The 27,780-nt window shown below is 37.3% G+C and overlaps 3 protein-coding genes across 3 annotated transcripts; all 3 read left to right on the top strand.

The window, feature by feature from the left end:
- The first annotated feature begins 810 nt into the window (after positions 1 to 810).
- Positions 811 to 4,181, top strand: LOC136225524 (2-carboxy-1,4-naphthoquinone phytyltransferase, chloroplastic). The gene is made up of 12 exons (XM_066013579.1): positions 811 to 1,057; positions 1,134 to 1,233; positions 1,389 to 1,653; positions 2,177 to 2,280; positions 2,550 to 2,621; positions 2,713 to 2,851; positions 2,934 to 3,040; positions 3,141 to 3,240; positions 3,315 to 3,353; positions 3,432 to 3,542; positions 3,640 to 3,705; positions 3,773 to 4,181. The coding sequence occupies exons 2-12, from the start codon at positions 1,148 to 1,150 to the stop codon at positions 3,884 to 3,886; spliced, it is 1,203 nt and encodes a 400-aa protein (XP_065869651.1). The 5' UTR covers positions 811 to 1,057; positions 1,134 to 1,147; the 3' UTR covers positions 3,887 to 4,181.
- Positions 4,182 to 22,214: 18,033 nt separating this feature from the next.
- Positions 22,215 to 23,513, top strand: LOC136225494 (feruloyl CoA ortho-hydroxylase F6H1-3-like). The gene has a single exon (XM_066013537.1). The coding sequence runs from the start codon at positions 22,311 to 22,313 to the stop codon at positions 23,394 to 23,396; it is 1,086 nt and encodes a 361-aa protein (XP_065869609.1). The 5' UTR covers positions 22,215 to 22,310; the 3' UTR covers positions 23,397 to 23,513.
- A 2,388-nt stretch (positions 23,514 to 25,901) lies between these two features.
- LOC136226764 (feruloyl CoA ortho-hydroxylase F6H1-3-like) lies at positions 25,902 to 27,456 on the top strand. Its single transcript, XM_066015416.1, has 2 exons — positions 25,902 to 26,433; positions 26,653 to 27,456. The coding sequence occupies exons 1-2, from the start codon at positions 25,934 to 25,936 to the stop codon at positions 27,236 to 27,238; spliced, it is 1,086 nt and encodes a 361-aa protein (XP_065871488.1). The 5' UTR covers positions 25,902 to 25,933; the 3' UTR covers positions 27,239 to 27,456.
- The last annotated feature ends 324 nt before the right edge of the window (positions 27,457 to 27,780 follow it).

The following is a 27,780-nucleotide window of genomic DNA, read 5'->3' as shown; positions in this document are numbered from 1 at the left end:
CTAATTTATGTAATGGGCATTAAAACAAAATAAACATGAATCCCCATTACGATTAGCCCTTGTATTTTTATTACTAATTGCAAAATGCAGAAAAAAAACATAAAAACCGAAAAAATGCGAAAACGAGAAAAAAAAATGCAAAAAACTAGAAAAAGCAAAAACATAAAAATGAAAAAAATGAAAAACATGAAAACGGTAAAACTTGAAAACGAGAAAAACACGAGAAAATGTAAAAATGCAAAAAACGGAAAAAACGGAAAAAAACAAAAATGAGAAAAACAACGAAAAATGGAAAAAGAAATTGAAAAAAAACATAAAAATGTAAAAAAAAACATGAAAATTGTATTTAACTAATATAGACATACGTATTGTAATGGCAATTGCATTTCATCAATTTTATTAAAATATATCAACCTAACATGTTAATGTCATCATGATTCCATTCCATTACAACTTTGATTACATTACATTGCATTACAACGTACCAAACAGATACATAATATATAATCCCTCAACAAATTCAAAACATCAAATATTTTAATATTGAAATTTTTCATTTTATTCGTTATTTTTTTAGTATAACATTCATTTATTTTCAAAATAGAAAATACTACAAATTAACAAATAAATGATAACAAATACTATATTCTTTTAGATTTGAATAGTATGGGCTAATGTTAGATATCTACCAAACTCTGTAAATCTTGTCATGCCTAGCGAGAAGAGTTGTAATTTATAATTAAAGAAAAATGTGGGTCCTCTCCCTCCTACCAAATCCAAATCCAAATCCTGATCTCCAATATCCTTACGCTTACATGTCAACATTTTACTGGTTACTAAACCATCCAACTACATGCATGTAGGCTGTAGCTCAGTTTACCGTCGGTAACTGGGGAACTTTTATTCTGCTCCGGTCCCGACCAATGCAAGCTTTTCAGGCAAACTTGCCCGTGATGCATAATTCATAATAAAACAGTTAATAATGGAAGCTACTATCTTATCTTGTACTATTTTCCACCACAAACAAACACGAAATCACCCATTTTAGCCCTTCGAGGTATGAATCTTTGTTCTCTAGATTTGGAATTGATGATTTAGGATTAAATATGGATTTCCCCTCTTCTTTTTTGCAGATAATGCTGTAAATATGGCTGTAGCAATTAACTCTTTCAATCTGGGTTATGGTTTGAATAAGCTTCATCACTCTTTCGCCAAGCACAGTTATTTAATAAGGCAAGTCACGCCCTTTATCATGATGTTTGCTGCTTATGCTTTTATGCTATAGTGATATTAGAGATATGAAAACCCATTTTTGGTAAAATTGGTTTGATGAACATAGATGATGGTTTGAAATTGAATGTATTTTCTGCCATTGTTTATTTTCTCAGATGTTATGGTGGAGATTTTAATCTAGATTCTTCCAGAAAATCATGGCAATTCTGTAGTAGCACACAGAAATTCCTTTCTACAGTTCAAAAAAGACATTTACAGCTCAAGGAAAAAACCCAATTTGGGCAGGTTCTATCTGCTTTATGCAATCATGATGGTGATAAGTATGAAGAAGAGCAAAAGGAGGAAGATATTTCAAAAGTGACCTTGATATGGAGGGCAATTAAATTGCCAATTTACTCAGTTGCATTGATTCCTCTCACTGTAACTATTTTTCTATCTTTTGCTGAATTTCATTTACAGTCTTGAGTTCTAAGATTAAATTCCAGATTTGATCGTGTCGATATTGTCGGCTTTAGTCCAAATTCAACCTATAGGGTCTCACGGCTTTAATACGCATCTACATGTATTGAAAACACCTTACTAATACACTCCCTCTCCGTTTCCGAGGTGGGATTCAGTTCATCCCTATACTCGTTGCCATTTCTAAGTAGCTCAATGCTCACATCTTCCACCCGGGTACCACTTCTCAGAACCGTGTTGTTTCAGGCCCACCAAATTCCATTTAGTTCATCCCAAACCAACACATTGTAGGTGGATAGTCGGCTCTGATACCAATTATAACAATCTTGCCCGCGTTTTAAAATCGTGAGACTCTGCGAGATCCAAGGAATGAGACTTGGCCAAATCGGACAATATCGATATGGTATTGGACCGGTTGTTATAAGAGTATGTTTAGCTAGAACTCTGCCTTGTGCTGAATCATTTGTTTTTTTGGGGGGAGCAGGTGGGATGTGCAGCTGCTTATTTGCAGACAGGCATATTTTCAGCTAGGCGCTATTTTGTGCTCTTGGCTTCTTCAGTCCTTATCATAACTTGGCTCAATTTGAGGTGAGTTCTATAATTATTTAAGGAATAAAAAAAGTATTACTTCTGCAATAGATTGAAAATTTTGTAGGTTCATCTTAATAATGTTTCACCATTAACATTTTAAATGTGTTCCAACTAAAATCTCATTGAAATTTACTTGCTACATGTATCTATCTACTAAATGTAAGCAATGCATCATAAACAGACTATATATCCTCATCTGAGTGAACTATTTTAGTTAAAATGTTTCCTTATAGTTGTTAAAATTCTTATACATGGTCTTTCGACAGCAACGATGTTTATGATTTCGATACAGGAGCAGATAAAAACAAGAAGGAATCAGTTGTAAACTTGGTTGGCAGGTAACTAGTTTAACCTTCTATTCATTCAAATTATGTTTTTCTTTCATTTGTTTTGGCTAATTATGTTCTGCACTGCTCGTGCTATGATAAGCCGTTCAGGAACCCTTGTTGCTGCATACTCATTACTTGCTCTTGGCTTCACTGGGCTGGCATGGGCCTCTCTAGCAGCTAGCAGCGTGCAAGCATTATTATTACTGGCTTGTGCAATCTTTTGTGGTTATATCTACCAGGTACATGCAAAATCTTTGAAGAATGAGTCTCATCTGTTTTAGATGGTTGTAATCTAATAATGTTTGAGTTTTATCTGAGCAGTGTCCGCCTTTTCGATTAAGTTATCAAGGATTGGGTGAACCACTGTGCTTTTCTGCATTTGGTCCATTTGCAACTACTGCCTTTTACTTACTGTTGGGAAGAACAAGGTTTATAATCTTTTTGAGTTACAAAATTCCAACCTTAAATCAGTCTGAAATAGTTAAAAAAAGGCTCATGATTTGCTTATCGGTGTGTTTACCTTTACAGCGAGGTAATGGATCTTCCATTAACCGGCACAATTCTTTCTGCATCAGTCCTTGTTGGCTTCACAACCTCTTTAATCCTCTTTTGTAGTCACTTTCATCAAGTAAGTCTTACCTTTTTTCTTCTCCTTCATCTTTTTTTCCTTGAGTTACTTTAACCATAAGGTTCATCAATCAGATTGAAGAAGATAAAGCTGTTGGAAAACTATCCCCTTTGGTAAGAATCCCTTGATTCCCACTCCCTCTATTAGTTCATTTATTCAGTTAAACTCTACATCTATATATCTCTACGCAGGTTAGACTTGGCACTGAAGGAGGTTCTCGTGTAGTGAAGGCGGCAATTACGACACTTTACTCTATTGTGCTTCTTTTCGGTCTCAGCCAGACGCTTCCTCTACCTTGCATAGTAAGTAGACATGTACCAAATCATTGTAGTGTTGACTAGTTTTTTCCTCTGAATTAGACAAGAGCATATCCATTGATGAAATCATTGTTTATTGCAGCTTCTATGTGCCCTGACAGTACCTATGGGGAAACTAGTAGTGAACTATGTCGACGAAAACCACAAGGTGAGCTTCGATTATGCTGTTCCCGCAATTTGTTCATAGCAATGCTTATAAGAACATACTTTTACAGAATAAAGGAAAGATTTTCATGGCAAAGTACTATTGTGTGAGATTGCATGCTCTATTCGGGACAGCATTGGCAGGCGGACTAGTAGCAGCTAGAATGCTTACTACTGGCAGCTAGAAGAAATTGTACAACCATGATGTTTTCTTGATTAGTATAGTATCCTGTGGAGTGCTCTTGATGTTTTGCGTAATTGCAATCAGCTTTATCGATAAGGGAAGGGGTGCGTATGATGGAATTGCAGTTCCCAGAATATGCAATCAAGTGAACAATTTGATGCAGAAACTGTAATTTTTACAAGAAAACTGCCTGTTCTGTATCTAGTAGTCCCTTTACATTGTAGAACAGTTTTGTATATTAGGAACATTTAAGAGTCCAAACATTTAAGAATGGAATGAAAAGCAGTTTCAATCAACCAACAGCAGCAAACAGAGTTCTTGAATATTGATGTGTTCAGCGGGAATCGAATCTGAGATAATAGTTTTGTAATATCATAAGTTCATACCATTTTTTATATATATATGTCATATGACGGAAGACATTTATGCCTAATCAATGTTTTTTGTCATGTAAAAAATGGCCCATGAGAAGATAAACCCGTTTTCTAGATGAACACATTGTCTGCTCTAATCGGCAAAAGTTTCGACTAAAAATAGTGATTTGAAGTTATTTGGTATATCCGTAAAAATAGCAAAATGAAATACCTAGACAGAAAAATATGATGGGCAATTTTTTTTTATTCGAGTTTAACTGTAGCTCAAATCCAACATCTCGAGTCTCACGGCTTTAAAACGCGTCTGCATGTATTACATTCACACCTTACTAATAAGCTTCAATCACTCCCTCTCCATTTCCGATATGGAATTCAGTTCATTCCTGCCCCATCGCCATCCTTTAAGGCCGCTCCCCCGACGCCACCCATTCCGGACGGGATCGTTACTGGTAAAATCTTTCTTTTGTATTACAAAATTTTACAAATAAACAGATGCACCATTTAGTTTTGGAGAAATTATATTATACGCCGGGTATACCACGTCAAAATCTGATGTGGTATACCAACACCAATAAAATTCAGACACGTGTTAACTTTATTTAAATAAATTAAAATAATAATAATTTACTCCTCTTGAAGAATTGATATCCCTGTCCTCGTCCTTCTCAAGAACTGCCGGTGAAATTTTATAAGGCCGCCATCTATCTGTTGCCATCTATTGGCACCTTCCACTTTCCATTCTCAAAATAAATCAACATTTTCCATCATTATTTTAATTGGACTATTTGTGATGTAAGATCTAATTGCACTATTTCTTTTTCCAATTTCTTTTGCTTCCTCACAATTTCCGATCAAGCCAACCGTTGATTGCATTGAAATTACAACTTTTTCTTTTAAATTTAGAATTTCTCAACTAGATTTGGAAGCCTAAACAACATAAACCACATTTTAAAATACTTCACAATCTATGTTTGATTCTGAGAAAAAGAGGAGAAAATCGAATGGAGGATTAACCTAAAAAAAAAGAATTGAAACACTCAATAGAAATCCAGAAATTTGGGGTTAAAGCAATAAATAGGAAAAGGTAACCCAGGGACCAGAAGTGAAAATCGGAGAAGCAAACAATTTGAAGACTCAGACACCACAAGACATGAGAGAAACAAACAAGAAGTTCATCCGATTGAGTCCTTCAGATCTTCAATTTTATAAAGCCCAGGCTGAAATCGAAGGTTAAGAAGTGAATTCATAGAGAAAATTGTTTTCCTATTCAAACCCGTTATCTCTTCTGCAATGGAGCAACGGCGGTAGTCAGTAGAGTAGAGTAAAACAATGGATCAGTGATGGTGGATGGTAGGGGAGAACAGTAAGATTGCAAGCGGTGGATCTGGAAAGAAACGTGAATTCTGATTTCGAGGAAAGAGAATTTATTACTTTTTTAATATTAGATAAAGTTAATAACATGTGTCTTAATTTTATTGGTGTTGGCATAACACATCAGATTGTGACGTGGTATTGTATAATTTCTCTTAGTTTTGTTTGTTTTTGGTTTTATCAAAAGAAAATGATAATCCAATCCAGCAGTAAAAGTGGAGGAGGACTTCAAGGGGCTGCTAGAACTATAATACCGCAGGTTTGAGAGCCCATCGTTTTTATGTTCCTCCCCTTGTTTTGAATCCCCTTATCCACTTCTCTTATACAATTATATCAATTTTCATTTTTGATTTCCAAATTATTCTTACAACAATAAATAATCCAACAAAAATGGATATATCTTAGTTAATATTAATACAAAAATTTGACAAAAAAAAAAAATTAATACAACAATTTCAACAAATGGCTAATCAATTAAATTATACACAGAAATTTCAACTGAAGTCAATTATAATTTTGTATACACATCATCATTAATGAAGTTTATTCTCTAATTAATTTGTGAAGTCCATGAAAAAGAACCAGTCATGTGAGATATTAGTTATTTATTAAATAATACAGATATAGGTAAAATATATGAAAAATTGGAAGCTAAAACTTAAAAAAAACCTGGACGTTAAAGTAATTTGGACTCTCCAAAATTGAAATAGGATGCTTTCAAATAAACTGTAGTCAAGTAGTTACAGTAATTCAAAAAATATACAGAGAATAAATGAATGCTATCCTAACATTGACTTGGTCTAACCTTATCACCCCTCAAATTAATGGTGATAAACCATTTATTTGACTATTGGATGAATAATAAATTGATCCTTGAAAATGGGGTTTGTTAGGATTTCTAACGTCTCATTAAGGGTTGGGGTAGAGATCCTCAGTTTGTTTTATCTGCTGTTTGCTGTTTCCTGTTACAGTTTGTTATTTGCTGTTTGAAAAGGTTGCTGTTCCAAAAAGCAGAGATTCCCTACTTTTATAAAAAACTACTTTTTGGCTACAAAAGGCAAACAAGAGGTGTCTAACCAAACACCTTAAATTCTCCTTTTCAAAGTGAAAAGGCAAACAGGAGGTCGAAAAGCAGCTACCAAACACCCCATAAGTCTCCTAGAGTTGGTGGAGTTATATGCATCTCAACCATTAATTACAAAATGAATGGATAGCTTTGCGTGCCACTTTATCACAGATAAAATAAAAATAAATTTGTAGGTGCTTAGATTGGTCCTGAAAAATCAATGCTATCAAAACCGGATCGAACATCAAACTGGATCACGAGTTATTTGATCGGACCAGATAACTCGGATTAGTCGAACCGAATGATGTAATAAATAAATAAATAAATAATATTTATATATATTAAATATATATAATTATTTTTATAAATAATATATATCCAAAACAAATTATAAACAACTTTTGGTTTGTTTTTTTTTTTTGTCAACTTCAGGCTTAAATATATAAAGGATAAATGGAGTTTAGAATAACTTGAAATATGTCAACGTATTCTATGCCGTGAGATATTTTTAATGGTATATTATAAACTCAAAACGGACAAGTGGTTAATAAGAAATTGATGCTCAATGTGAACCACTTGAAATGGTTTGAAAGAAGATAAAAGTAAATTAAGCATTCTCATCCCACATAGAAAAGAAATGAAAATCTTAAAATGGCCTTTATAAGACTTTAACAAATTACTAGGGAAAAGACTCTCTCATACGCAGGGGGTGCACTCGAATCATCATCGGGTTAGGGGTACACCCGCATGACGTGGGCGACACGAATCCCGCTTCAAAATGGGATCCCTTAGGCCGACCCCTTTTGCTAAAATATGAGAAGACAACGCACGATACTTGGCTTCGATGGAAGATATCAACACTATATGTTGCTTTCTAGACCACCAAAGGACCAAGTTTGGTCCGATAAAAACCGCAGAAGTGGACTTATGATCATCAAAATCATAGCCCCAATCAGCATCCGCAAACCCATTAATGTCGAGAGGCCGCCCACATTGAATGTAAAGATTGTTGGTCCCTTGTAGGGTTGCAAGTATAGTTCCAAGGGGGGGGTTAGGAACTATTTAAACTTTTTCGCAATTAGGGCAGACTTCTTTTTCTAAGGAAAAAGGTTTTAACAGCGGCGCTGAGTAAACAGCAAGATACTGGCTTAGTCAACTGGTGACTAGGTCAGTTTCTTAGCTTGAGTCAGGAGATAGCACTTAGAGTCTATTCCTGAGCTCAGATGTTCAACACGCACAACTTAACTTGACCTCTTTACTTGGTCAGTTTTTGGTTATTTTAAGCAAGCAATATATATAAGGAGTTAAAGGTAAGAAATACTTTACTCAGCAGATTTATCCAGGTTCGGCTTCTTCTAAGCCTACGTCTTGTCCCCGGAACACGTTCTGAGATTTCGAATCCTCTACTGAGCTCTTTAAAGGTAGAGCCTCAAACCTTTTACAATTTTAGCAACTGAGTATAACAAGAGTATCTTCCTCTATACCTCTACTCAATCCTAATCTCTCGCTGAGTACTATAACCGAGTACTCAGCCTCTCCTTTCTATCTCTAGAAATGATAAGAGTGTGTCCTATACAATGATTTGCTAAGACACCTTAGATGATTAAATAATCACTCTAGACTTTTACACAAAAGATGTTGAATGTAGTGTAAGATTACTTTGCTTTTTGCTTGCAGAACTTTGCGTAGAGATTTGGTCAGCGTAATGGCTTGATCAAGTTCTGTAAGTTGAAAGCTTCTGATGGCACTCTATTTATAGAGACGTCTGGGCATCGGTCATTTCGAATTTCGAAATAACCGTTGGAGGGAAACGGCTTCCTGTCGTTGTCATCCTGACTTGCTCAGAGCTCTCGGCCAATCAGATTTGTGTATCTTCTGTTTTTGGTCAGCTCAGCAGACTGTCTCTCCTTTTATGGTAAAGTCAACTGGACAGCATACTGTGTCGTCTGATCTTTACCCAAAGAGGAAATACTTTGTCTGGAAGTTTTCCTTAGCCAGCTGCTGTTTTGTACGTTTGTCGAGTCTACTCAACAGCTTCATCTTGAAGTTGTTCCCGAAGGTCTTCTAGATCCTTCTTCCGCTGAGTTGCGTTTTGTCCAAAACGATAACGTTTTGACAAACGCGGGCCGACTTGTACTGAGTTGTTTGACTTGGGCTTTGACACTTGTATTGGGCTTGGGCCTTTTAATTCTTGTGTCTTATAAACAATTTAACTCAACATTGAACAAACACATTAGTAGAATAAATCAAAGCATTTAAACTTAGTGTGTTTAGAATATGTATTTCAATTTTACTTAAACAATTTTGTCAAATCGAAATTATGTGGAAAGGTGTTTCAACAAACTCCCTCATTTTGATGTTGGCAAAACTATTCAGTATTGAACTCCCCCATGATAGTTGACCTATTATACCTAGCAAACTCCCCCGTAAGGGTTGAGCTACTGACTTAGTTTTACTCTAAACATCTACAGGTTTAATCGAGTAAGTCTAAGGTCAGTTTTCAAATATAGGTCAGCTTATATAGCATATTCTATTTACTCAGTATAAAGCGAAAGGTTTAAACATTTAGAGTGCGCTGAGTAATTTGTTGTTCAATGAGTTCTTAAAAGACAATGTTTTATAAACACATAGGTCAATGTCAAACATGTTATCAGCATTTGATTCAATCAATAAGTTTTATAAGTGTTAAACATAGCTGATTTAATTGAAGATACATAATGACTCAGTACACAGCAATATATATCATAACTCAGGAATAAAATGAAAGATGCAAATATGATATATTGATATCGGTAGTCAGTGTTTACAACAAAAACGTAAAGACAAGGCATATAGATTACATCGTACTTAGTCTATACTGAGCTAGCCTATTTCTATTTCCTTTTCTTTTGTTGGGACTGACTAGACCCATGTTGTGTTCTTGCTGGTGTTCTCGCTTGTTCTTTCTCCCTCGTTTTGTCAGCATCGGGAGGAGGAATCCTAAAGCTGTCGGTTAAGACAGCCCTGGTCAGTTCGTTGGATAGCGCTTTAAGGCGGTCAGCGCTTTCATTTACACCATCAAAAATGGCAACTCCCTGTCCGGAGACTTCAGCGGGTATATTGAGCTCGGCAGCGCTGATCATACTTACTATGAAGGCTTCAGACTTACCAATCCATATAAGCGCATCAGTCAGTCCAGCAATGACTTGATGGAAGGTTTTCAGTAAATAGGTGTCATAGTACTGACGCTGAACGTTGCTGTGACGGATGTGATTGAAGGTTTGCCTTGTGATGGACAGCATCTCATTTTGTTTCATTTGGTCAGTGTCCATCTCCTGCTTGTTCAGATTTAGCAATCGAACAGCTTCACCAATTTTCTCCACTGAGCACTGAGAGTAAGAGACCATTTGCTCATTGGTCTTGAGTTGCTCGGTATGAAGCTGAGCAAAGAGCATCTTGACCTCAGCAGAGGTGGCATAGTCGGGGTTCACAGCTGACAAGTTCTGAACTTGTTATTGTAAAGAGTTCAAGTGTTGCACAGTTGTCAGCTGGATCTCAGCCAGCTTGGCAATTGAATCCTGCTTAGCTTGCTGTGCTTGAAAAGAAATGATGACGTTCAGCAGGTTCTTGAGTCCCTTAACTTCGTTGAGAAGCTGAGTGGCCTGGGAGAGCTGAGTAGTCTCAATAGATGAAGACCCAGCAGCAGGAGGAGTGGATTGTTGAAGGTCTCTAATCAACGCTTGCACTGAGTAATTATCCTTTTGCCGGACTCAGTGGCATTCATATAGCTTTGAGAGCCTGCAAGGACATCAGTATGACCGGAAGGAAGAGGAGTGAAAGGAGTGACATGGTTAGTGACTGGAATGGTGTTTTCAATCTGCACTTGGTTCATATGAGTACGAGTGTGATCGGCAGATAGATGAGTTGGAGAAGTAGCAACGCGAATACTGTCAGTGCTGACGGGGGCGGATATGTTTGGAGTCAGCACCATGCTTGGAATAATAGCATTTACAGTAATCGGCTCAACTTGACTGGTTGAGTTTGCGGCAGCACTTAAGTCGGCATGTTCCTGTTGAGAAGAAACAGAGGCTTGCTTTTCTATAGATGCCGCAGGTTTTCTACCAACAAATTTGAGTTTTAGGGCAGAAGGGTCTTTCGTTGGTTGTTGAACGGCAAAGGTAGGAAAAGTTGATAGTTCAACGGGATTCTCACTGACTTCTTTCTGACTTGCCTTGATGAGTTTTCTTCTTCGAGGAGGAGTAGGAGGATTGTTAGCTTGAATAGACTCTCCTGAGTGAGAAGGAGAGGTTTCTTCCTGATCATGATGAGGGAGATCAGTTTGCTCTTGGACTTGATCAACGTTGTGTTGGTCAAGTTCTTGCTCTTCTCCATCAGCCAACCCAGTATCGGCGTGCTCAGCTGCAACCTCACTGGTTGTCTCCTTATTGTCCTCAGCGTCATCCTGACCGCTGGTCTCGTCTTCTTCGTCTTCTTCTGAACTATCACCATCTAGTTCTTCCTCTACTTGGGAGATGAACTGATCATCCAGTTGTACCTCTTCTCCCTATTCTTCAGACACAGTTCCTAAACACTATGTATAGTGAGAGTCACCAGGCACAACAATGTTAGTAGGGATAGCATCGAGGGGAATCAGTGTGGAGGACTTGTGCTTCTTCTGAGATTGCTCATTAGTGTCCTCAGTTTCAGGCTCATCTTGCCTGCTCCTTTTCTCAGCTAACTTAGCAGCTGACTTCTGCCTCTTAGCTGGAGACTCAGCATCTTTTGAAGGAGTCCCAACAGCTTTTCTTTTCCGGGAAGCTGGGGCCTTAGTCCTTCTTCCTTTCTGTGGGACAGCAGTTCCCTCAGCAGCAGCTTTTCCTTTCTTCAAAGGCTGACCGAACTTCAACGCTCTCAGCGAAGCCGCTGTGATCTCAGATCCTCTAGCTGTTTCTTCATCGATCAGGTCTACCTGATGATCAATGAGGATCCTGGTGATGAGCGATCCTAGCCTCAGCGTGCTAGTACTGCGTTGGAAGCCAGCGATAAGGAATACTGGCATGTTGATCGGTTTGTACATCAGCATATGCCAGATAAAGCATTGTTCGAAGTTCGTTGCTGAGGTAGTGCAGTTGATCTTCGGATAGATAAAGTAACTCAGTAGATAATAAGCCATCTTCTGGTGCTGACCCATAGATGAAGCTGAGACTTCTCCTGAGTGGCCCTCAGGTTTGCAGAAGTTGACCTCGTACCCAGTACCATCCTGATCTCCAGATCTCCTTAGCCTTGCTCCCTCAGTTTTTAACTTGAGCAAATTCCCTAGGTAGAGAGGGTTGATGAAGATGGTTTTCTTTTTCACCACGGTTACCAGGTAGTCCTAGTTATCATTGGCAACGTGAAGGTTGTGGTAAAACTCCTTTACCAGGTCAGGATAAGTATGATCCCTAATGGAAAATAGCCCAGTCCATCCATTCTGTGAAATCCACTCGCAGAAGGGTTGTTCGTTTTGTACGAAGGCTTCAGATACCCATCTTGAGGGCTCAACTTTCCATTCTCGGACGTTTTCAAAAACCTTTGTGTAGGTCCTGACTTTTTCAGGCTTTCCCTTACCGGAGGATTGGACACCCTAAGCCCAGCTCCGATGACACTTCCAGACACCGGAGATGTTGTAGGAAACCTTAGTCATTGTTGAGGATGGGAAAGCTTAGACGGGTTTTAGAGAGAAAGAATTTCTTTGCCAGAGAGTTTGATAAGCGTAAAGAATAAAAATGGGGAATGACCCATTATTTATAGAGGTGAGGAATGGATCTTATCGAATCCATGTGTCAGTTTTGCCTCGGGATTGTGAACCGACAATAATCCTGGCATTTATGACACATTCGGCGCGTACGTCATCTCAGGTGGCTATACGCGTGCTTTTGCAATTATTCTAATGGATATAACACTCAGCGTTTAGAATGTTAAGCGTTTGATATTCTGAGTGGTCAGTATTGCATAAGGGATGATTTCTAAGTTTAAAGCTAGCTTACTCAGTGTGCAAGTTTACTCAGTATTTGCTGTTTAATTAATTTCAATGAGTACACAGCAAAAACAATCATTCAACATAGTAATTCACTCAGCATGCATATTCATTTAGTTCAGGAATTTACTGAAGAGGATTAAACATACCAATAGCTTCTCTCAGTATGCTGAACTGCTCACGGGCCAGTGGCTTCGTGAAGATATCCGCAAGCTGTTCGTCCGTTGGGACAAAGGTAAGCTTGATCTCACCTTTGAGTACATGGTCTCTAATGAAGTGATGTCTGATGCTGACATGCTTCATTCTGCTGTGTTGAATTGGGTTCTTTGAAAGATCAATTGCACTTTTGTTGTCACATTTGACTTCAATTGTCTTCGTTTGAACACCATAGTCTTCAAGCTGTTGCTTAATCCATAGGACTTGAGCAACACAATGACCAGCAGCAATGTACTTAGCTTCAGTGGTAGACAAGGCTACTGACGCCTGCTTTTTGCTGGACCAGGATACAAGATAGCTTCCTAAGAAGTGACATCCTCCAGAGGTGCTTTTACGTTCCAGCTTATCCCGTCCATAGTCAGCGTCAGTGTATCCGATGAGTGTGAAATCATGAGTATTGGGATACCATAAACCTGCGTTCACTGAGCTTTGCAAATATCTAAGGATTCTTTTTACAGCAATGTAATGAGATTCCTTAGGGTTAGATTGATATCTAGCACAGTAGCATACTGAAAACTGAATGTCCGGTCTACTGACTGTTAAGTAAAGTAGAGAGCCTATCATACCTCGATATAATTTGCTGTCTACTGACTTACCATTCTCGTCAGCGCAGAGGACAGTGTCAGTGCCCATATGAGTGGATATTGGCTTGCAATTTTCCAAGTCATATTTCTTTAATATCTCCTTGGCATATTTGGCTTGACTGATGAAGATGCCATTCTTTCCTTGTTTAATTTGAAGACCGAGGAAGAAGTTGAGTTCTCCCATCATGGACATTTCAAACTCAGTCTGCATTTGTTTGCTAAACTCCTTGCACATTGATTCGTTAGTTGCACCAAATATTATATCATCAACATAAATTTGGGCCAGCAGGGTATCTTTACCCTTTCTCTTAATGAATAAGGTTGTATCAGCTTTGCCCCTGACGTAATTTCTAGTCAGCAGGAAACTGGTCAGCCTCTCATACCAAGCACGTGGTGCTTGCTTGAGGCCGTACAGAGCCTTTTTGAGTTTATAAACGTGGTTAGGGAATTTATGGTCCTCAAAACCTGGAGGTTGGTTAACATAAACCTCCTCATTTATAACTCCATTAAGAAATGCACTTTTGACATCCATTTGGAATAATTTAAAGTTCATGTAAGATGCATATGCACATAGAATTCTAATTGCCTCTAGCCTTGCCACTGGGGCAAAGGTCTCACCGTAGTCAATACCTTCTTGCTGACTGTAGCCCTGAGCTATAAGCCTTGCTTTGTTCCTGACTACATTCCCTTGTTCATCCATCTTATTCCTGAAGACCCATCTTGTTCCAATGGTCTTTTGACTCTTTGGATGAGGCACTAGCTCCCATACATCGTTTCTTCTGAATTGATCGAGCTCCTCTTGCATTGCGTTCATCCAGAATTCCTCGTACTCAGCTTCAGCGAAATTCTTCGGTTCTTGAACTGAGACGAAAGCAACATTGTTGAGGTACTTCCTGAGTTGATTCCTCGTCATCAGGGTATTCCCAGCAGAATCAAGGATTGCACTTTCTGAGTGCCCTCTTGGGATCCTTATCTCTTTAGGTAGATTCATGTCTTGTGCTGTCTGTGTTTCAACAATCTCTGCAGAAGTAGATGGGTCAGTAAAAGTAATCTTAGGTTCACTCTTACTCTTGGTCAGCCTTTTCGTGAATGACTCAGTAGCTGGATCTTGGTCAGCGGTTACTGAGTGTGGATCATCTTCGGTCAGGGGCTGGTATCTACCTGCAGGGTTAGTTTCATCGAACTCCACATGTACTGACTCTTCTAGAACTTGAGTTCGCTTATTAAAAACTCTGTATGCTTTGCTGTTTGTTGAGTAGCCCAAAAAGATAGCCTCATCAGCTTTTGAGTCAAACTTTGCTAAGCTATCTTTGGTATTTAAAATAAAACATTTATAGCCAAAGGCACGAAAGTATCCAATGTTGGGCTTTCTTCCTTTCCAAAGTTCATATGGGGGTTTTCTTTAATATAGGTCTAACTAGAGCTCTATTAAGAATATAGCACGCTGTGTTAACAGCCTCTCCCCAAAAATACTTTGGAAGCCTATGCTCATCCAGCATTGTCCTGGCTATTTCAACCAGAGCTCTGTTCTTCCTTTCTACAACCCCATTTTGTTGAGGTGTTCTAGGAGCAGAGAAATTATGGTCAATGCCGCTGGCTTCACAGAATTCAACAAACTTTTGGTTTTTGAATTTTCCACCATTATCGCTACGGATGTGAGCTAATTTTAGGTCTTTATCATTTTCAATTTTTCTAACCAAATTTGAAAATGTCTCAAAGGTTTCATCCTTGCTGGTCAGCAAGATGACCCACGTATACCGAGAGAAGTCATCTACAATGACCAAGGAAAATCTTCTTCCACCCAGACTCAGCGGCTGGACTGGACCGAAGAGATCCAAGTGTAGTAACTCTAACGGACGCTTAGTTGAGACAATATTTTTGCTGTGAAAAGATTGTTTGGTTTGTTTTCCAGCTTGGCAAGCGTGGCATAATTGATCTTTTTCAAATTTAAGTTCAGGCAGTCCCTCAACCAATTTCTTTCTTGCTAGTTTGGCCAGGAGGTCCATGCTTATATGACCAAGTCTCCTGTGCCATAGCCAGGAATTCTCTTCCTTTGATACTAAGCACACAGTTTTTGAAAACTTTTTCTCTAAGTCTAGCATAAAGACATTATCTATGCGAGGGGCAGTTAAGATTAACTCATTTGTTTTACCCTCGTATATTTTACATCCAGTAGCATCAAATATAACTTTTCTCCCATTGTCACATAGCTGAGCTACGCTGAGTAAGTTATATTTCAGTCCGCTGACTAGGGAGACAGATTCAATAGTAGGATTACCTCCGATGGTTCCTGACCCTACTATCTTACCCTTCTTGTTGTCTCCAAAACTTACACTTCCTCCTCGTTTACGCTCAAACGTGATGAACTGAGTTTCATCACCTGTCATATGCCTTGAGCATGCGCTGTCAATATACCACATCTTTGACTTCTCAGCACATCTCAGGCTTACCTGCATTGTAACTAGTTACTTTTAGGTACCCAATTCTTTTTGGGTCCTTGCTTGTTAGGTGCAACAGGTAAAGCATCATATTTTATTTTATGGCGACATACTTGGACAGTATGGCCATTCTTTCCATAGAAGTCACAGCTGACCTTCTGTTTAGGATGCTTCACTGACTTGTCAGCACCCCAGTGCTGAGCGTGCCAGCACACCTTAGTGGTGTGTCCTATCTTCCCACAAAAGTCACACTGGACTTTTCGCTGGGGATTCCATCTCTGCTGAGTACCTTGGTACTGAGTTCTCAGAGGACTGTTTCTTTTATTTGGAACCTTTAGTTGGTTCTGGATAGTTGTGACGTCCTTTCTCAGTTTCTTTGAAACTGATTGGACTTCAGAGACAGACTCATGTATGATCTTCATGTTATCATGCAGAGTTGAATTGTCCTGAAGAAGGAATCTGAGGTCACTCAGTTTGACCTCTTCCACTTCGTCACAGCGCCTGCTGAGAGCTCTAACTTTCTTATTACACTTCTTGACAAGTGTGTAGAGATCACTCAGGGCATTAACCATATCGTTTCTGAGCTGGGGAAGAGTAATTACCTCATTTGATTGCTCTTCGTCATCTGATGCGACGGATAGGTCAGCATGCTCAGAGACGCACGGCTCAGCAAGTTCGTCAGCTATGAAGCATATCTTCGCTGACTCGGTGGCCTCAGTTTCTGTAGATGAAGACTCATCACTGTCGCTCCATGTAGCCACCATTGCCTTTTTTCCGTTCTTCTTGTCTTTCCTCAGTGTGGGGCAGCTTGACTTAATATGGCCGGTTTGATGGCACTCAAAGCATGTAATGGGCTTTGAGTTGTCCTTTTTTTATTTGTTGTCGCTTGAGTCAGCTTTATACTTATCAAACTTTCTGTAAGGCTTCTTAGAGTATTTGTCATTCTTCCTGAATAGCCTTTTCATCTTCCTTGTGAACATGGCCATTTCCTCATCATCAGTTGAGCTCCCGTCAGTGGAGTCAGCTTTCATGACAAGGGATTTCTGCTTCTTGTCTTCAGATTTTTCCTTCACCTCGAAGTTTTTCATAGATATCTCATGGGTCAGCAACGAGCCGATGAGTTCGTCATATTTGTAGGTGGTTAAATCCTAAGCTTCCTCAACAGCTGTCTTCTTTGCTTGCCAGTCTTTAGGAAGACTCTTGAGTATCTTTTTGACTTGTTCTTCCTCAGTGAAGATTTTCCCAAGTCTCTTGAGCTCATTAATGATGTTGGTGAACCTTGCATTCATGTCTGAAATGCCCTCATCATTGTTCATCTCGAACAGCTCGTACAGTCTCATCTGCTGATTCACCTTGGACTCCTTTACTTTATTGGTTCCCTCGTAGGTGACTTCCAGCTTTTTCCAGATCTCTTGTGCCGACTCACAACCTGAGATTTTATTATATTCTGCAGCATCGAGCGCACAGTGAAGCATATTGATAGCCGAAGCGTGATTTTGAAGCTTCTTAAGATCATCCTCTGTCCATTTGGCCTCAGCCTTTACAACTGTTTGGCCAGCCACAACTTCGACAGGTACAAATGGGCCTTGGACTATAGATAGCCAGGCACTCATGTTTGTAGCCTGAATGAAATTTTTCATCCTATTCTTCCAGAAGGTATAGTTTGACCCGAAGAATAGGGGAGGCCTAGTAATGGACAGCCCCTCAGGCAGTATCTGAGTTGTTTGGTTTCCAGGGAGAAACCGAGTGCTGTTTTCGCCCATGGTAGGGATCAGCTCAAGGTTGTTAGACCTTTTACAGTGAGCTTTTAAGCTCTGATACCACTTGTTGGTCCCTTATAGGGTTGTAAGTATAGTTCCAAAGGGGGGTTAGGAACTATTTAAACTTTTTCGCAATTAGGGCAGACTTCTTTTTCTAAGGAAAAAGGTTTTAACAGCGGCGCTGAGTAAACAGCAAGATACTAGCTTAGTCAACTGGTGACTAGGTCAGTTTCTTAGCTTGAGTCAGGAGATAGCACTTAGAGTCTATTCCTGAGCTCAGATGTTCAACACGCACAACTTAACTTGACCTCTTTACTTGGTCAGTTTTTGGTTATTTTAAGCAAGCAATATATATAAGGAGTTAAAGGTAAGAAATACTTTACTCAGCAGATTTATCCAGGTTTGGCTTCTTCTAAGCCTACGTCCTGTCCCCGGAACACGTTCCGAGATTTCGAATCCTCTACTGAGCTCTTTAAAGGTAGAGCCTCAAACCTTTTACAATCTTAGCAACTGAGTATAAGAAGAGTACCTTCCTCTATACCTCTACTCAATCCTAATCTCTCGCTGAGTACTATAACCGAGTACTCAGCCTCTCCTTTCTATCTCTAGAAATGATAAGTGTTTGTCCTATACAATGATTTGCTAAGACACCTTAGATGATTAAATAATCACTCTAGACTTTTACACAAAAGATGTTGAATGTAGTGTAAGATTGCTTTGCTTTTTGCTTGCAGAACTTTGCGTAGAGATTTGGTCAGCGTAATGGCTTGATCAAGTTCTGTAAGTTGAAAGCTTCTGATGGAACTCTATTTATAGAGACGTCTGGGCATCGGTCATTTCGAATTTCGAAATAACCGTTGGAGGGAAACGGCTTCCTGTCGTTGTCATCCTGACTTGCTCAGAGCTCTTGGCCAATCAGATTTGTGTATCTTCTGTTTTCGGTCAGCTCAGCAGACTGTCTCTCCTTTTATGGTAAAGTCAACTGGACAGCATACTGTGTCGTCTGATCTTTACCCAAAGAGGAAATACTTTTTCTGGAAGTTTTCCTTAGCCAGCTGCTGTTTTGTACGTTTGTCGAGTCTACTCAGCAGCTTCATCTTGAAGTTGTTCCCGAAGGTCTTCTAGATCCTTCTTCCGCTGAGTTGCGTTTTGTCCAAAACGACAACGTTTTGACAAACGCGGGCCGACTTGTACTGAGTTGTTTGACTTGGGCTTTGACACTTGTATTGGGCTTGGGCCTTTTAATTCTTGTGTCTTATTAACAATTTAACTCAACATTGAACAAACACATTAGTAGAATAAATCAAAGCATTTAAACTTAGTGTGTTTAGAATATGTATTTAAATTTTACTTAAACAATTTTGTCAAATCAAAATTATGTGGAAAGGTGTTTCAACAAAGACCATAAAATGGTCGTGGAGAGAAGATATCGAAGTATTCATTTGACGGCCTTCCAATGTTCAAGTGTGGATTCATGCATGAACTGACTGGCCTTGTTAACCGGATGACTGATGTCAAGTCTTATGATATTAGCATATTGTAATCCTCGAATGATGCTGTGATAAAAAAAACTGAATCATCAAAGGGTGTGCCATTGGTCATGCGAAGTTTGGGAGAAGTGCATGAAGGCGTTGGTAAGTATGCCCTTTCTGCCATTTTTTTTATTTTTGTAATAAGCCAATGATGTGTCAGAGCATCATTCAAGCATCAGTTCCACATTTTGGTGCTAGTTTAAGATCATATAAGATTTTCTTTACCTTACAGACATGTGTAGGGTGATGAGGGTGAACAAACATGAGCGGCTATTGAATGTATAACGTTTCATCCAATGTCCTGTATAAAAATGCATTGGAAATGTCCAACTGCTTTATAGACCAATAATGAGACACTTCAATAGACAATAATAATCAAATTATTGTTGGTTTGATAACTCAGCTGTGTTGTTCAAAATGAAGGCCGACCTTTGATGAAAACCTTTGGCGACTAACTCACCATATGTCTGTCAATGGAACCATCTAGGTTCAACTTTGTATGAAAAACCCATCTACATCCAATGATATTGGAAGCAACATGAAAGGGAGCTATTCCCAAGTGCCATTGTCGATAAGAGCATTATATTCAGAACATATTGTCTCTTACCATTCTAGTTTATTTAATGCATTTGTGTAGAAGATGGGGGTCGTGGATTCGAGAACAGCTTGCATTACTTTAGGTTTTAAGCTGCCAGTTTACCATGGGATGTGTTTTGGTAATGGATTGAGTAGGGGATGTTATGGTTATTTTTGTTGGTCATTGATTATGGGGTTGGGTTGATAATTCTCGATTTTTGGACTATTGTGAATTGGTGGGTTATAAGCAGCGAGGTCGATAGTAAGAGCAACACAAGGTGGAGGCGTGATGTTTTAGGTAGGAACTAGAACTTGTGGAACAGCAGGCGTAGTAAGCGTTGTAGATGAAGTTGCGATCCAAAAATTAGGCAATGCCCTACATGGTATTAATACTATTGACGAGGATGGTATAAGGGGTGTTTGGGTGCTCCTTTTCATGCTCATGTTTGCCTTTTCAGTTTGAAATGGAGAGTTTTAGGTGTTTGGTTAGTGACATTCATGTTTGCCTTTTACACTTGAAAAACAGCATTAGGTGTTTGGTTAGTGACCTCCTATTTGCTTTTTACACCTGAAAAGCAGCCTTTTACAAAAGCAGAGAATATCTGCTTTTTGGAAAAGTAACCCTTTCCAATAGCAAATAGCAAACTGTAACAGCAAGCAGCAACAACAAACAGCAAACCGTAACAGCAAACAGTAGGTAAAACAAATGGGCCCTAAGATTTGGAGAAGATTCAAAATGGAAACAGTTTGTGGTGCAGGGGAAGTTTCTATTATGGTGGTATGTTTGTAAATGTTGTTTCTATTGTGGTGGTATGGTTGTAAATGCTTCCCAGATATATGCAAATGTAACTGTAATTGGGTTGTTAGTTTGAGAGGTTGTTGAAAAACGTCGAGACTCACGCTCTAACTCTAGATAGAGAAACTCCTGTTCATTAAGGACAACATGGCGTGAGATGAAGAGATTATTAGTAAGCAAATTAAAATATTTATGACTTTTATTCGAGTTGTGAGTACAAAGCTAAGGACAACATAAACAATCAAAGGGACGAAGCATGTTATAATCAGGAATATTTATCTTCAAATCCTTCAAAACAAAATTATCATAAAAAAATTCTATAGAGATATGATTTGATCAAATAAAAGAAGAAAAGAACACAAATTATTGATAGTTCTAGGAACATGTAGAACTAAATCGTAGAAAACAGTTAGATACTTACCTTCTTTCCGATTTTTGCCATTGAAATCGCCAAAGAAACATGTCAAGTCGCACAGTCTATCCAACGAGTTCGCATAAAGAAAGAAATAAGGAAGAGGAAGACAAAATGACTAAGTGTTATATACATATGTGAAGGGTATTTTAGCAAAGTTCATATTGAAATAGTATAAATTTATAATGGTCTAAATATATAAATAAACCTCCGAATTAGGTCAGTTTTATAATTTAGCACCATAAACGCCAGATAGTACTACCCCTAGCTTTTGCCTTAATAAGTACTCCATTCGTTCCATAATATTTGTTTTTCTAGAGATTTTTTTTGTTCCATAATATATGACGTTTTGATTCAATCAATACACATTAATTGATGTTTTACCAAATATATCCCTATTTAAATTGCTTTTTTATTTTGGAAATGGATAAAAATTAATTAATGTGTATAATTAATACAATTGTGACAAAGTCTTTTAGTTAAAATTAATTATATTTCTTAATTCGTGTGCTTTAATCTTAAAGACAAATATTATGGAACAGAGGAAGTAGATGCGAATTTTATAATTTATTTATGTGAACCAATTATGTTAGGGAAAATGTGAACCAATTAATATATGTGAACAATGAGTTCTTATATTAAGTACCGGGTCTTCCATGTCACTCGAAGGACCCCCAATTCACATTTGGATACGTGTATTGTGACCCTACTTAATAATTAAAATAGTGGGATCTCTTATAATATGTGTGGGTCCATGTTACATGTATCAAAATATATATGGAATGTCCTCCATTTGATATGGCTTCTAATAATTTGATTTGAACAATATATAAATTATTTGGCCTAATTTTAAGAACAAATTAAATTGTCAAATTTATTTCTAACTTTACTTAATCATGTTCAGTAATTTTATAGATTATATTTTATCCCATAATATTTAAGGGATAAAATATTTGGTAGAATTGCAATAGCAATTGTGATTTCGGAGAAATTTCCCAATAGCAGTCAAATATTTGGGGTGCTGACTTGGTCAAAAAAGACAAAGGCAACTTGGCTATAATATTAGTCTCAACTCAACTATCAATGTTGGATTGGAACTAGGAAGGACACAGTAACATAAGCATACAATTATGAATAAACAATTGGTTCGGTACACGACTTGTAAATGTAATTAATCAACTATAAATAGAAGCAGATAGCAGTACAAGTTCAGCATCTCTTCATTTTCCACTTTCTTAAACTCAAACCCTTTCTTTTTCTTTCTTCAAACACAAATTTTCACTTCAAATATTCATAGTTGCAGTAATGGCTCCAGCAATGGCAGTAGTTGATAACACCTCCTTTGATCTCAACAATTTCGTTATTAGCAAAGGAAATGGTGTAAAGGGTCTTTCTGATATGAACCTCAAAAGCCTTCCCAAACAATATCTCCAGCCTAAAGAATCACTTATTAACGTTATCCCACAACAATCCATACCTGTTATTGACATGTCTAATTGGGAATATGACCCCAAAATTGCTCATTCCGTGTGTGAAGCTGCTGAGAAATTCGGATTCTTTCAGCTTGTTAACCATGGAATTCCCCTTGATGTTCTTGATGGTGTTCAGAATGCTACTCATCGTTTCTTTGGTTTACCTGCAGCTGAGAAGAACAAATTCTCAAAGGACTTTTCATCTACTAACAGTGTCAGGTATGGAACCAGCTTCAGTCCTGATTCTGAGAAAGCTCTTGAATGGAAGGACTATCTGAGTCTCTTCTATGTCTCTGAAGATGAAGCTTCTTCTATTTGGCCTGCTGCCTGCAGAGATGAGTGCCTTGAATACATGAAGAAGTCTGAACTTCTCTGCACTAAGCTAATGACTGCTTTGATGGAGAATTTGAATGTTAAGGTAATTGATCAAACTAAAGAATCACAACTTATGGGATCCAAAAGGATTAATCTTAATTACTATCCTAAATGCCCCAATCCTAACCTCACTATTGGGGTTGGCCGGCACTCCGATGTCTCATCTCTTACTTTCCTCCTCCAAGACCAAATCGGAGGGCTTTATGTTCGGGTAAACGAAGGGAAAAGTGAAAAAGATGAATGGGTTCATGTTAATCCCATTGAAGGATCACTTGTTATTAATGTTGGAGATGCACTTCAGATTTTGAGCGATGGAAGGTACAGGAGTGTTGAACATTGCGTGATTGCTAGTGGAAGTAAGAACAGAATATCTATTCCGATTTTCATTAACCCGAAGCCGACTGATGTGATCGGACCTTTGCCAGAAATTCTTGCCACCGGAGAGAAACCTAAGTATAAGAACTTTCTGTATTCTGATTATGTGAAGCATTTCTTCAGAAAGGCTCATGATGGGAAGAAGACTGTTGCGTTTGCTGAGATATAATATATATGATACAAATTTGTTATTATTTGATTAAATAAGTGCATAACCAATCTTTTTATTTACACTTCTTTTGTAAACGATAACCGTTGATGCAAATATAATTCAAATTGTTGTTTATTTCTTTGTTTCTCTCTGTCATCCTTTTCTTTCTCTCTATTTTCACTTCTATACTGTATGGACTTGGTTTAGTTAGGTAGATATATATTGATCCCTTTGGTTGGAGTCTCATACTTTACACTTTACAGTTTTAGAAGGCATCTAAATGTATTCGTCAAGACATGACAATTTAAGGGCTCTAGAGGGGTGTTTGTTTGCCTCTTAAATCTGAAAAACAGGATTATCTGTTTGATTAGTAACCTCCTGTTTGCTTAAATCTGCTTTTTGGAAAAGCAGCTTTTTACAACAGGAAACAGCAAACAGTAACAGCAAACAGCAAAAGTAAACGGCAGCAGCAAACAGAAAACCGTAACATCAAACAGCCACAGCAAACAGTAGGTAAAACAAACGGACCCTTTAATATAAATTTTACTAATTAAAGTGTAAACGTTCCACATGCCTTTTAAATTTTCTTTTATCAATTAACTTTCAGAAAGAATTAGATCATCTGTATGATTTTATCATTATCTATATTTACAAAAAAAAAAAAAAAAACTTTCATATATACATATAACACTAAATGTTTTTTAGACCCCCTCCAGTCCTGGATCTTAGGCCGGCGCACCCCGGGCCGACTCTGTTTACTAATATAACTCAGTTATTCGTTGGAGAAAATCTGCCATAGTCTAGAACCAGTTTGGTTATTAGAGTATATAATGCTTATAAGGGTAATCTTGTAAATATATTAGATAGTATATGAGGTATATTATAATCTTTATTTTCCCCTTACATATTAGTATAAATAGATCTTCATATTATCCCTCAAATATGTACAACACATGTCCATCTTATCATGTCTTAAAATTTAATCAAGAAATGAGGTTTCCAAGATTCGAACCTCGACCGCTTATCTAAAAGGCTTTGATACCATGTTATGAAATCAATTAAACTAAAAAATTAAACAGATAATTAAGGCCCAATAATAGTTTGTATATTATCTTTGACAAAAACTGATGCAAATGCCTCTTCCAGATCGCTCTCATCCGAAGGTAAAACAGACACATGCATGTTATCAGAAACATTTCTCAGGTATCAGATTTGCATTTCTCTTCCCGTTTTTCTTCAATGCAACATTTCGAACAGACTTCTAACGTGAGAAATACCTTTAATCATGAATCGATCAAACATCGAATTCATTCTTCATCTGTACAAGATGATTATTTCTTATTTCTTCAACTTGCTACAACTGATAATCCTGAAATTTGCCTTGTTATGACTCCATTAACCGGAAATAACTATGTTACTTGGAGCATACCAATGTTATTAGCTCTCTCCACTATGGAGAAGCTTAACTCTTTGAATGTTAATAACAATATATATATAAAGCTTTTTTGCCACTTATAATATGTGAATTCGCCCATGGTAATCGGTATACTGGGCCAATAATTTGATATTATATAACATGTCAATCAATAAATGTTCAAAATGAAATGTTGTCCATTGTTCACACAACAATTAATTTTTCAGCAAAATTATTGTAATACCTCCAACAATAAATAATTAACAATATTACTTACATATTTTCTGATTAATTATTTATATAAAATTTTAGATCCAGTAAACTTTACATCTTAAAAAAACAAATCATAAACTCTAAATTATAAATCCTACATCAAATCAAATTATGACAAAATGCACGGATAACATAGTGTGAGGCGTATAATATAATTTTCCTAAGTATAAAACAGTAACAAAATTTTCATATATATCAACTGAACAATTGAAATTTTTTTATGCTAAGCAAATTACTAGAAATCTTGCACTATGTTATCTGTGCTTCAAAAAGTAGTTTGATTCCACTTGATAATAATTAATTACCTAATATAATGTTTTATTGATTAAAGTGTAACTGAACATTAAGTGTCTATTTCGTTTCATTTTTCGGAATTACTTTTTGGCTTTTAATTCTAAACGGCAGATAAAATGTATTTGGTAAAATTTTGAAACAATTATTTTTAGCAGAAAAGTCAACTACTGTGCATCTACTACGTATAGGAAACAACAACAAACAAACAGTTAACATGAATAAGTGAATTAAACAGGTTATAAATTATTAGTGCGGTTTATATAATAAAGAATTCTTGCCCTATTAGACAAAATTAAACCTCAAAACTTAAAATATTGGTTGACAATAATGGCAATTTGAATAAAAAATTCTCCTAGCTAGAGTGATAACATTTGACGTATGATTACATATGGTGATCAAGGCATGAAGCAGTACTGATCCATGTACGGTTGGTCCATAAGATGGTTGGTGATCTTTTTTCTTGTATGAGTTGGTGACAAATCAACAATTCTACTTACCTATAAATACCTTCACTCTCTTCAACAACCCTACACACCAATTTCTCTTAATTATTTCACTTCCAAGAATCAAGAAGATGGCTCCAACTGTTGCAGAATCAAACATTGAGTCTCTTGATCTTAATGATTTTGTGATCAACCAAGGACATGGTGTGAAGGGTGTATCTGAATTGAACTTGAAAACCCTGCCCACCCAATATATCCAACCCAAAGAAAGACTCATCAACATTATCTCACAAGAATCCATACCTGTAATTGACATGTCCAACTGGGAAAATGACCCTAAAATTGCTCAATCCGTCTGTCAAGCTGCTGAGAAATTTGGATTCTTTCAGCTTGTTAACCATGGTGTTCCTCTTGAGGTTCTTGATGGTGTTCAGAAAGCAACTCATCGTTTCTATGGATTACCTGCTGAGGTAAAGAGGAAATACTCAAAGGAGTTTTGTCCTAGTAATAATATAAGATATGGTACAAGCTTTAGCCCTAATTCTGAAAAATCCCTTGAATGGAAGGATTACCTTAGCATGTTTTATGTCTCTGAACAAGAGGCTTCTGCATTTTGGCCTCCTGAGTGCAGGTAAGAAAAACCTCTACTTTGTTTTTTTTTTTTTTTTTTTCTAATTTAAGTTTTTTTGTTTGGGTAAATAGTTTCAAATTTGTCATTGTGTATATTAAGAGGGACATTTAGTATTATATAAAAACTATGATTAAGTCATAATAATTTGTCATAATGTATAATTTTTCTTTATAAATCTTATTATATGGTCTAATTGCATTAATTCTTTTTTGTTTGTAGGGATGAATGTTTGGAATATATGAAGAAATCTGAAGTTCTTTGCAAAAAGCTTCTAACTGCATTAATGGAGAATTTGAACGTAAAAGAAATAGATGAAACTAAACAATCACAACTTATGGGATCCAGAAGGATTAATCTTAATTATTATCCTAAATGCCCTAATCCTAACCTCACAGTTGGGGTTGGCCGTCACTCAGATGTTTCATGTCTTACTTTTCTCCTCCAAGATCAAATCGGAGGGCTTTATGTTCGAGTAAACGAAGGGAAAAGTGAAGAAGATGAATGGGTTCATGTTCCTCCAATTGAAGGATCACTTGTGATCAATGTTGGAGATGCACTTCAGATTTTGAGCAATGGTAGATACAAAAGTGTTGAGCATTGTGTAATTGCTAGTGGAAGTAAGAACAGAATATCTATTCCTATTTTTGTTAATCCGACGCCGACTGATATCATCGGACCTTTTCCAGAAATTCTAGCCACCGGTGAGAAACCGAAGTATAAGAACATTCTCTATACTGATTATGTGAAACATTTCTTCAAGAAAGCTCATGATGGAAAGAAGACCGTTGAGTTTGCGCAGATCTAACAAGTTTTCTGGAATCATAAATATGTTTCTTAAGCCTTCTTTTTGTAAAAAAAAAAAGAAAAGAAAAGGCTTCTATATTTTCTTCCTTGAAGTGTAGTCTTCGTACTATGTAATAAATAAGGATCTATGTCGCAGATTTGAAGTAGGACTTTATCTAATATTATGTTAGTGAACGATAAAAAATGATATAATAAAACAAATTTGTCATTGTATCTTAAGGTCTGCTTGGATGGAGTTAGAGGAGGTTCATTAAAGGGAGGTTATTTTCCTAACCTTGATTGGGAAGGAGTTTAAATGGAGATTATTTTTCTAACCTTGTCTAACCTTGCTTGGCTAGGAGTTTAAGTTTAAATGAAGGTTAAATGAGGGTTAAATGGAGGTTCAAAAACTTTGAAATAACCTCAATTTCAGTCCCACCAAATTGGTGGGATCTGGATGTTCTATAAATAATAGAACCTCCCCTCCCTTCCCTTCCATCCCCTTCCCTCCTCTCCCTTTAATGAAACTTGTGAAACCTTCATCCAAGCATTACCTTAAGATAT

The sequence above is a fragment of the Euphorbia lathyris genome, chromosome 4, assembly GCF_963576675.1.
Source record: "Euphorbia lathyris chromosome 4, ddEupLath1.1, whole genome shotgun sequence".
NCBI classification, from domain to species: Eukaryota; Viridiplantae; Streptophyta; class Magnoliopsida; order Malpighiales; family Euphorbiaceae; genus Euphorbia; species Euphorbia lathyris.
Note: the sequence above shows the minus strand (reverse complement) of the source record. Positions and strands in the feature narration are given on the sequence as shown.

Bases quoted from the DNA above. Each gene is read 5' to 3' on its own strand.
- LOC136225524 (XM_066013579.1), top strand. From the start codon at position 1,148: ATGGCTGTAGCAATTAACTCTTTCAATCTGGGTTATGGTTTGAATAAG. The intron at 2,852-2,933 runs GTACATGCAAAA...TTATCTGAGCAG, and splicing joins TTTGTGGTTATATCTACCAG to TGTCCGCCTTTTCGATTAAG. The intron at 3,706-3,772 runs GTGAGCTTCGAT...ATACTTTTACAG, and splicing joins ATGTCGACGAAAACCACAAG to AATAAAGGAAAGATTTTCAT.
- LOC136225494 (XM_066013537.1), top strand. From the start codon at position 22,311: ATGGCTCCAGCAATGGCAGTAGTTGATAACACCTCCTTTGATCTCAAC.
- LOC136226764 (XM_066015416.1), top strand. From the start codon at position 25,934: ATGGCTCCAACTGTTGCAGAATCAAACATTGAGTCTCTTGATCTTAAT. The intron at 26,434-26,652 runs GTAAGAAAAACC...TTTTGTTTGTAG, and splicing joins TTTTGGCCTCCTGAGTGCAG to GGATGAATGTTTGGAATATA.